Below are 11,150 nucleotides of genomic sequence, written 5' to 3'. Positions count from 1 at the left end.
AATTCTTTTTCCCAGTTGGATTTAGAAATAGATACTATTTTCTAAATATCAAGTAAGGAACAATCTCAACACACATACACATATACAATAGTTGGTTCATGATTCTTTTTCCCAATTAGATTCTGGAATAGAACTATTTTCTAAAAATCAAGTGAGGAACAACCTTATCACAACCATACACATATATAATAGTTGGTTCACGATTTTTTTTCCCAGTTAGTTTTGGAATATATACTATTTTCCAAAAATCAAGTAAGGACCAATCTCAACACATACATACATCATACATGCATACATATATTTGGAATAGATATTGTTCTCTAAAATTAAGCAAGGAACAATCTCAGTCCCATTATTCATCCTATACATTTTGTTGTACCAGAAATTAAACTAGAGAGGATTGATAAAATTTAGACTAAGCAAAAACATGACATTTAGCTCTATTTTGGATCTAGGGAACAAATGTAACATCCTAGACTTTGTCATATTGAGTCTCACACTTTAGGTTTTTCTTATTCTGTTTGCACCCCTTAAAAAGAAAATAACGAACATTGTATTGTTAACTATAGAATAATTAATACACGCTTTGGTACAATATGCAGTTTTAATCTGTAATTTATGCTTACAAGTAATCCTTGTGCTAATAAAATAATGGATGGCTGTGTAATCCTTGTGCTAATAAAATAATGGATGGTTGTGAGAATATGGTGGACATTACACGAGGGAAGAAGATTGCGTTAAGACATCCAAAACAAGATGATTAAATAGAAGAAGAAGAAGAGGAAGAAGGAAGAAGATCACAACTCTTAAAATTGATTACAACAGAATCAATTTCAATCAATACAGATTTCTTTCAGGTTTGCCAAAAGGCTAGCTTCCCTCTCCTTTCCAGGTATCTTGGTTTTATCAGCAAACAGATTCATTGATTTCTATTGGACAGGCAGTTAATTAGTTATTCTTAAGGATGCGATGTTAAAGCTTCTTCTATTTAGGAGTTACATGATTTATGACCCTCAAGAAAGTTGCTCAATTTATCATGGTGATTAAGCCAAAACAACCAAAAAGGATCAATTTACCACAAAGTTATGTAGTTAAAGACGAAATTTAAAGTCGATTAGAGATTACTTTTATTTGTCCTTGCCACTTCCTAATTGACCTCATACATGTCATTGCCTGTACAGATTCAACAATAAGCTTTAGTTTATTTATCGTCCCCAACTATTATCTCTTATGGAGTTTAAATGGGTACACAAGAAAATATCTTTAATAGTAGCCCTAAGTTATATACCTTTCTTTTCAAGCACTTATGTAACTTATACTGAGAACAAATTTGGTTAGTAAACTCAAGGACATCTATTTGATTTACAACTAAAGCAAGATGGAAATTAAAAACAATAATATGACATCCAACTCATACCTAGATCATTTATAATCTGCAATATAGCTTACTTGATTGAATGAACAAATTTCACATAACGCAAATAAGTTTCACTTAAGTTTACAAGAGGATCTTGAATTTTTTATTGGAAAGAGGGGAAAATTTATTAGTTCTATCTTTGAGAGATTGGGAAAAACGGAGAGGAAAAAAAGGTGAAAATTATAAAAATTTGAAAATTTAGATTAGTGGATGTTTCCTCATAATTTCCTTCCCATCATGCTTCCAAATATACAGAAAATGTCACATTTACGCATTTAATTTTATTTTATTTTAAATTGTGAAACTACAATCATTACTAGATAATGCTGTGTCGTATCTTAACCAAACATGTAACTGTTCAGCCAATTCATTGGGTGCTATATGATTTCGTTAATGCTTGATTATATTGTGTATCTGGATACTTTGCAAAATTATCGAGTTCTTCAACTAGGATGATTTTTCTTGAATTGATGTAAATCACTGGATATATTGAAGAGAGTATCTCATCTATAATTATAAATCTGAATCATCTTTATCGTTGAGTGTTTGATACTCAAAAGGTTGAAAAGAGGCAACTAACGTGATTTACCTCTTTGAACGTAACCCATAAATTTGGCCTATCAGATTCTCAATTTTAAATTGATTTAGGAGAATTTCATTTTCATGATATGGATAATAACCTACTCATCCTATGCAGGCATACTCATACGAATTGTTAGATAGTATCTTCCTCATCAATTATATCAAGTGACTTATTAGATGTGATATCACGAAACACTTCAATCCAATCATGGATATTGAAGTTTCTAGTTCAAAACTTTGAAGTTTCTGGTTCAAAACGTCGGTACTTACAACATGAGTGCAAATAAGATTGAGATGGGACTCTTTGATCATAAAACATCAACCCATCACAAAGCAACGAGCATCATCATCATCATCCATGCTGGAGATGCTTTTCTTCTACCATTTGATGCATGAGATACCTTGCTTAGGTTCATTTACCAAATGGTTGGTTCATGATTCTTTTCCTCTTTGGGTTTTTAAATAGATACTGATTTCTAACAAACAAGCAAGGGATCATTTCAATGCATTTGTCATCTTTCATCCTATACAAGTTGTACCCGGAATTAAAAGAGTTGACAAAATTCAAACTAAACAAGTAATGGCATTTAGCTCCATTTCGTACTTGTGGAATAAATGGAACATTCGAGGTTTTGTCATATTGAGCCTCTTGCTTCAAGTCTTTCTCCATTTTTTTGCACCCCTTAGAAAGAAAATAACGAACAACCACCTCCCTTTCCTCTTGTGGATGGCCTATCTAATGGCTAATTGGGTAACTACATTTGCGATCGGGCTCATCTCTCATAACCCAAACAACTCATCCGTTGGTGCAATTGGTGCAACTGAAGTAGATATGGCATTTCGAGCATTTTGGACCTCATTTCTCTTGTTACATCTTGGCGGTTCGGACAACATCACTGCCTTTTCTTTGGAGGATAATACGCTTTGGCGACGACACCTGTTCACTCTCACCTTCCAAGTCGGTTCTGTCATCCATGTCTTTGCGCATATAATTCCCTGCAACAAGTCGCTAGTATTCCCAACAATGCTGGTTTTTCTTGCTGGGGTCATAAAAACTGTGGAGAAGATACTGGCACTTAATCTCTCGAGCCTCCCAAGGTTTAAGGAATGGGTGCTCTCACAACAAGATTCTCTTGACGATACAGATAACGACTCCATTGTCGAATTCATTGATCTGTTGGATGGATATTCTCACGATGAAGAAGATGCAAAGCTTGCCGAGAGCACTGTGGTGAAGCATGCTTACTACTTCTTTCGAATCTCTAAGGTATTCCTTACAGATCTCATCTTCACACGCAGACAACGTCAAATAAGCCAAGAATATTTCCGTGCAATTTCTGCTATGGATGCATTAAGGGTGATATCAGTTGAACTCAATTTCATTTATGAGGTGCTCCACACAAAAGCATTGGTAATACGTACCAAGTGGAGCTACATTTTCCGCTTCATAGCCTTCACTAACATTGTGATGGCTTTGGTCTGTTCAATCGCTTGAAGGAGCAACAGCTTCATAAACTTGATGTGAAAATTACTTATATCCTTCTTTTCGGAGGAATTACTCTTGATGTGATAGCTGTGCTCATGCTCATTTTCTCTGACTGGACTATTGCTGGAGTCAAGTGGTACAAAATAGGATCGTACAACCTAGATTCATTTCTCTACAACTTGGTATCCGCCGCATATGACCTAAGGAAGCCTCAATTTGCCACACGCGAAGTAAAGCCTAATGACAAGGTTACTTATGTGGTCTTAAATACACCATTATTATTTCAAAGGTGGTCAGAATCAATTTCTGCTTGCAATCTTTTATCTGAGAGTTTGAAGGAGAGTCCAAGAAAGATGTATAAGCACGATAGGCACTGGGGAAACATCACCTTTTCTAATATCTGCAGTTTTGCACTTTATATGACCGAGAAGGTTGCCTCTCGTTTCCATCAAGCTGTTGATACAATCACTAGAAGCTATGGTCCAAGGAGCATGGATGGGAAAAGATTGATGATTGCGAACACAGAGTACGTGTCAACGAATCCATTTATTATGAGGTTATGGATCTTTATCTTTAAGGAGGTGAGACGTAAATCTGAGGACACAAGTAGAAATGATCTGACGGAGGATGAGAATGCAATTAATACAAAGAAGATATATGCGGCTAGAGGTGATCTATTTCTTAGTCCTGTCCTGTCGAAGAACAATGACCCCGATTTTAAATTTAGTTTGAGGGGCTTTTCTGATTACGAGGACAGTATTATAACGTGGCATATTGCTACCGAAATCCTGTATAACATAGAGAACCCCACAACCGAAAAAGAAGAAAGGGAATTCAGCAAGATCCTCTCTGACTACATGTTATATCTTTTACTTAATCAACCTAACTTGGTATCCGCCGTGGCCGGCATTGCCCAAATTACATTGGCGAGGACGTTGTGGGAGCTACAGGGCTGCATCACTGCTTCTACCAAGAATGTGGAGAGCTTATGCAAGGAAATTTTCAAACGACCGGCCTACACTGAACCTACGAAATCGTTACTTGACAGGGGGATCTTTTGGGCCCGACATATAGAAGAAAAGTTCAAGGAAAGGAAGTGGGAGGTGATGAGCGGGGTGTGGGTTGAGATGCTATCATATGCAGCAACTCATATCAATGGGGAGACACATGTGCAGGTGCTGAGCAGAGGTGGAGAGCTTCTTGCCTTTGTTTGGCTGTTGATGATTCATTTCGGTTGTTTCTACAGACCTGAATGGGGCCCATATTATGGTTACAGGCATTAGTAATTCAATTAATTCATATTTCTTATATGTTTACCAATAAAATTGGTGTATATTTCCATTATATTTTTATGATGGAAGCTATCTTTCGAAAGCTGTAGAATAATATATTCCCACGGTTTAGTACACCGTGCAATTTTGTATTTTCCGTTTTCTGTTTACGTGTAATCGCTGTGCGAATATAGTGGATGGTGCACGATGGATGAAGAATTGCATCAAGATATTGAAGCGAAGCGAAGCAAAGAAGCGTTGTCCCGTCAGAACAGGATGGAAAGAATGATTATAATAGATGTAATAACAAAAATCAAGAAGGAGAAGATGATGGAATAGTCGAAGTACAATTCTTCAAATTGATTGTAACTGAATCGATTTCCTTCGTTGCAAGATTTCCTGCAGTTTTGTCGATAGGGTAGCTTCGACTTTCCAGTTATAACCATCAGAAAGAATCAATTTACCATCAAGTGATGCGGTTAAAGTCGAAAAAGTTATCAAGATGAAAAATATAGTCAAAATTGAAAATATTTTTTTTGTTTATCCTTGCAACGTCGCACTTGACTTGCGTGGCACGCATATAATAATAAGCTGTAGCTTATTCATCCTTCCCTTAGTATTATCTCTTCATGGAGTCTAAAAGGGTTAAAAAAACTTCAAAAGTCTCCCAATTCTAACTTATCTTCTTTCTTTTTCTTGTTTCTTTTTTCTTTTTGGATCACTTATGTAACTTATATCGAAGACAGACTATGAAAATAATCTCAAGGACATCTATTTGACTTATAATTAAAGTAAAATGAAAAGCAAAAACAATAATATCATATCTAATTCATAAGTTGACCGATTATAATTTGCAAGATCTTACTCCATTAAATGAATAAATTTCACATAAGTTAAAATATTAAGATGGAAAAATTATTTAAAAATTTTATGTATCTCCATGTTATTTATAATTTGAAGTATAGCTATTTGGTTAAGTGAATAATGACTAATGAACTTAATATGGAAGTTCTCAATGGAAAATTTTGGCTAATACAAAAAAAAAAAGTTATTATATATGCGTATATTATTATATTAAAAGGGAAAAAAACAATCTTGAAAAGGATATTGTTTTCAAAAAGTTAGTTAAATTTAAACGATTGCTTAAGATATACAAGAATGCATGATTTTACATTTAGAAACAAATTTTCAGCTTGTTGATGAACCATATATTTTGAAAAGAAGGGAAATGTGTCAAAAAAATTCTAAATTTTTTGTATTTGTGTCAATTTAATCCTCAACTTTTTTATCGGTACCAATTTAATCCTAATTTTAGCTAGATTTTTCTGGGCGCGATTGACTAACGTGGCATAATCAACGTTGACATTGATAACTTTTAATAATTTTTTTTATTTTTTTATTTTCCTTTTTCTTTTTCTTTTTCTTTTTCTTTTTCTTTTTTCCTTTCTCTTCCTCCTTCCTCTAGTCAGTCACCAAACCTTGGCGACTAACCAAAGGCGATGGCCGGCAAGGTCGAGGTCAACCTCACCAGTGGCCCTAAAGCTCACCGGCCATCGCCTCTAGCCGGTCACCAAGGTCTAGCAACTGGCTAGAGAAAGGAGGAGAACGAAAAAAAGAAAAAGAAAAAAGAAAAATTAATAAAATAAAATAATTCAAAAATATATTAAAATATTATTAAAAGGTATGTACGTCAATACCGACCATGTCAAGTCAGCTAACTAGTGCCCACTCAGCAAAATCCGATCAAAATTAGCCTAAATAACTAAATTGGCACCAAATCAAAATGTTTGAGATTAAATTGGTACATATAAAAGGTTAGGACTAAATTGACATAATTACAAAAAGATTATGTATTTTTTGACAATTTTCCCCAAAAAGAAGCAAGTGGTATACAACAATACTTACGAAAATAATGCTTCCACCAAGCACTGGTTCTCTTCTAAATTCCTTTAGCATCCTTAAATTTATTATGGCCACACCAAGTGACAAAATATAATCATTGGGCAACAGCCGTTTAAATTTCAAAAGGGTAGCCAAGAAGAAAAATGAGATCAAGATCTAGATGGCACAAAACTAGCCATAGAGATCTCCATGATACTGTGAAGTACCCCCATCCACTTATTACATCATAAATGACATCATTTTTGTACTACAAAAGAAAAGTTTAATGTCCTAACAATTTACCTTGAGTATGCTCCATACTTCATTCTCTAATGCATACTGGCCAACCTAAAATCCAGTTGAGGAAAAGCCCGAGAAATCCATCTTAATTTCAAAAGTCAATTGGTGAAGTCCCCAATAAAAGTTCATTTGTCCGATTTAAGGAAACTTAGGGCGCGTTTGGTAACATTTCTGTTTAAAAATTGTTCCAAGAAACAGAAATAGAAAAAAGTGTTTCTGTTCCGGGGAACAATTTTTGAACAAAAAAACGCGTTTGATAAACTTGTTCCGGGAATAAAAAATGAACAGAAACACGTTTGGTAAATTTGTATAATTTTTTTATTTCTTTTAATTTTTTAATATTTTTATTTTATTTTTTCTATTTTCTTTCTTATTTTTCTTATTTTCTTATTTATTTTTCCTTTTTTCTTTTTCTTTTTCTTTTTTTTTCTTTTTTTCTTCTTTTGGCCGGTCGCCGGCCGGCCCCGACGACCGATCGGCCGACAAGGGCCGGCGGCCTCGCCCACCATGGCGAGGCTCGCCGACCCCGGGCGAGGCCGAGCCTCGTCAGGCCGGGGCGAGGCTCGGCCTCACCTTGGCTCGGCGAGCTCGAGCTCGCCCAGTTCGGCGAGCTCGACGGTGGCCCGGCGACGCCGACGCCGCCGGCCGGCGAGGCGAGCTCGGCCTTGCCAAATGGGCGAGATCGAGCTCGCCCAGCCCAACGCGAGGCCAAGCCTCACCAGGGGCCAGCGATGCTCCGGCGAGGTCGCCAGCCCTCGACAGCGTCACCGGCCAAAGAAAAAAGAAAGAAAAAAAATGTTCTTAAAATGTGTTCCAAAAACAAGAAATAACTTTTTTTTGTTTCTTGTTTTTGTTCCGGATGTGTTTCGGGAACAAAAAAATAATTTTGAACCGAAGGCTTTATTAGTATTGGGCTTAAGGCCCGTCCGCCCAAGTTGGGCCAAGAAAGCCCGGCCCACGGGAATAGGGCCCGTGGAAGGAGAGAGGTATAAAAGGGAGGAGAAAGAGAGAAAATGACAACATTTTGTTTAAAAGAAAAAGGACGTACGTACTCTCCCTCTCTGTCGTTTTCTCCAAAAGCAAAACAGTGAAGTGCGAAGGCAAATTTGCTTCACTTTGGATCGAACAGACCAAGTTTCTCTTCCTCTAACGGCGTCGGTGTTTAATCTGTGGTTAAAAGGTATGCTCGAATCCGTGGTGTGCTTTAGGATCGGTGATACGTGTTGTTTTTCCCGAGCTCGTCTTCCGCATTGATTTAGGGGTTCGATTTATTGTCGAATCCGGTTTTCGGGGATCAGTCATTCCCAACATTGGTATCGAGCCTTAGTTCACGTTTTCCCGACTTGTTTGACGATGTTTGATTGATTTTTCGCAAAAGCAATTCGGCCGTACGGATCGGGGCGAGAAATCCCGACACCCGAGCGTTCTTCGGCCATTTTTCTGAGTTTTCGTAAGTCGAAATCGTTTTCTGAACACATGGGGAGAAAGGCAACGTCGAGACGAGTCTGGAGATACGTCGTGCGCCGCCGGGCGATGCCGCACGTGCCCGGAAGCGCTGGCTCGCCCAGCGCGTGCGGCACACGCGCCGGTCGGCGAATCGGCGCGTGCGCACCGCCGGCCGGCGAACCGCACGCGCCGGTCCGCGGACCGACGCGTGCTCACGTCATCGATGACGTCAGCACGACGATGTTTCGCCGGGGCGGCCACCGGCCGGCGACCCGACCCGACTCGACCGCGGAGACCCAGCACGTGCGCGGCACGTGCCGGCTGACGTCTGCGTGACGTCAGCCCGCAACGCGCGCAGCACGTGTCATCGGTTCGCCCGAGCCGGCCCCCACCGGCCTAACCGGTTTGACGACCGTTGACCGTTGACCCAAAAAAAAAAAAAAAAAAAGAGGGAAAAGAATGTTTTTTTTCAATTAAGTCTATGTGGATTATAATGTGATCCCTTATTTGTTCTGCATTTGTTGCAGGAACAATGCCTCCCCTGAGGTTGCGCACACCTATTCGCGCAGTTACCGATGAACAAAAGGATAGGCTGTCTAAGTTGATAGCTGAGCTGACTGATCATCGATGGGAGAGAGGTGACTTAATTGATCATGTCCTTGAAGTCAACGGGAAAATTCAACAGGTCATATGAAATGGTCGTCCTATGTCACAGTCAGAGATGGTGCGATTTTTCATAAACACTCTTCCACCTGAATGGCAAGATGTGTTGAATCGCATATGGGATGTCAACGGAGTTGCTTCCTATAAGAAAATTGTGATGGATTTTGTAAATGAATATTCTTTGTATTGTTTCAAGGGAAAAGATCAAGAAATTGAACAAAAGAGGATCTTTCCCAATTCGTGTGCTGACTTGGTGTTAGTTGTATTGGCTGATATATGTTAAGTGTGATTTGTGGACATATTATGTAATGATTACTACCTAATTGTGTTAATTGAAAGCATTATTGTTTTTATTGGATGTCTATTATATATTGCTTTCTGTTATTGCCGGTTGCTGTGAGTAATTAACTGTGGGTAGTTTTAGAAGTTTTTGTAGCTTCATAGAATTGATTTTGCATAAGACAATTATATTGATGATAGTTTTAAGTTAGGATTTTGGAGGATGATTGGAAACATAGTGACCTTTTGATTCTGAAGCCTTACTTGAAATTATTCATTAATATGATGGGTCTATGTAAATAGGGATGCATAAATGATAGGCATTAATAATTCGTGCATATTTGTCTGATTTGTTCAGATCAATGGCTTCAACCACAAAGAGCATAGTTGCCGAGCTGAACAAAGGTGAAAAGCTCAATGGTGACAACTATGAAATTTGGCAAATGAAAATCCAGTATGTGCTGGAAGAGCAAGAAGCACTTGAGGCTTTAAACCTGACCATGGTAGAACCTGAAGAGGGAACCACTACACAGCACAAAAGAGACAAAGAAGCTTTTTCTGCGTGGAAAAGAAAGAACTCTCTAGCTCGCATCATGTTGCTGAGCAGCATGGAAAATGACGTCATGCGAGAGTTTCGGTGTTTTGACAATGCCAAGGAAATGTGGGAGGCATTGGCAACTAGATTTGGTCATACTTCGGTGACTAGACTGAGGCAACTCACTATTAGGTTTGACTCTTATAAGAAGCCTCATGGTCAGACCATGAAGCAACATCTTAGAAAGATGTCAAACATGATAACTGAGCTAAAAGATGCTGGCCATGTCCTCACAGATGAGTAGCAGGTGCAAGCAGTGATTCGTTCCTTGCCTCAGAGTTGGGAGCATATGAAGGTGCACCTGACTCATAATGAAAATATCAAAACTTTTGAGGATGCAATTCGTCATCTTGAGCTGGAAGAAGACCGCCTCTTGGCGGCTAAGCCGGATGCTGAACTCTATCATGCAAGTTCTAGCTCAAATGGAGCTTCGAGCTCCAAGCGCAAGCGCCCTAACTGGTTTGATAAGGGGAAAGGCAAGGAAGAAGCAGGTCCTTCAAGGAAGAAACTCAAGTTTAACCAACATGAAAGAGGGAAGCGTCCTCGCATGAAAAGGCTTGCAAGGGTGAAATGCTACAAGTGTGACAAGAAGGGTCACTATGCTCGCGACTGTCGTGAGCCAAAGAAGGTATGCACCCCTTGTACTTTTCAGAACTTTACTTTTGTGTCGAGTTCTGTGTTCTTAACTGAGTCTAATCCTTTGTGGACTGTGGATTCAGGAGCGACGGACCATGTAGCAAAAGATAGAGGATCCTTCGTGGAATTCCGACGAGTACCAACTGGAACTAAGTGGATCTATGTGGGAAACAACTACAGAGCTGAAGTGAAAGGAATTGGCACATGCCAACTGAATATGCGTGGTGGACGCACTTCGTTCCTTCATGATGTGTTGTATGCTCCGGAGATTCGTCGGAATTTAGTGTATGTATTAGTGTTGGTTAAATTATGTTTTAATATGAACTTCTATAGTAGAGGTGTGAATTTGTTTTTGGATACAAATTACTATGGTTGTGGTTATTTTCTGGATGGTTTTATTGTATTAGATATTGATTATGTTAATGCTAATGTTTGTTATTCCCTTCTCACGTCTCCCAATAAATATGATAATGATGTGAATGTGTGGCATGCTAGACTTGGTCACATTGGCCAACAGCGTATGAATAGACTAGCCAAAGAGGGCTTGTTGGGCAATATTGAAAAAGTTGATTTGTCCATATGTAAGCATTTCCT

At 38.6% G+C, this 11,150-nt stretch overlaps 1 protein-coding gene across 1 annotated transcript; it reads left to right on the top strand.

Moving 5' to 3' along the window:
* Positions 1-2,726: 2,726 nt before the first annotated feature.
* Positions 2,727-4,768, top strand: LOC104450784. Its single transcript, XM_039311074.1, has 2 exons — positions 2,727-3,410; positions 3,497-4,768. Exons 1-2 carry the CDS (start codon positions 2,727-2,729, stop codon positions 4,766-4,768), a joined length of 1,956 nt encoding a protein of 651 aa, XP_039167008.1.
* The last annotated feature ends 6,382 nt before the right edge of the window (positions 4,769-11,150 follow it).

This window comes from Eucalyptus grandis, chromosome 1 (assembly GCF_016545825.1).
Source record: "Eucalyptus grandis isolate ANBG69807.140 chromosome 1, ASM1654582v1, whole genome shotgun sequence".
NCBI lineage: Eukaryota > Viridiplantae > Streptophyta > Magnoliopsida > Myrtales > Myrtaceae > Eucalyptus > Eucalyptus grandis.
Note: the sequence above shows the minus strand (reverse complement) of the source record. Positions and strands in the feature narration are given on the sequence as shown.

Coding starts and splice junctions, on each gene's coding strand:
- LOC104450784 (XM_039311074.1), top strand. CDS start 2,727: ATGGCCTATCTAATGGCTAATTGGGTAACTACATTTGCGATCGGGCTC. Junction 3,411..3,496: donor TGCTCCACACAAAAGCATTG/GTAATACGTACC, acceptor AATCGCTTGAAG/GAGCAACAGCTTCATAAACT.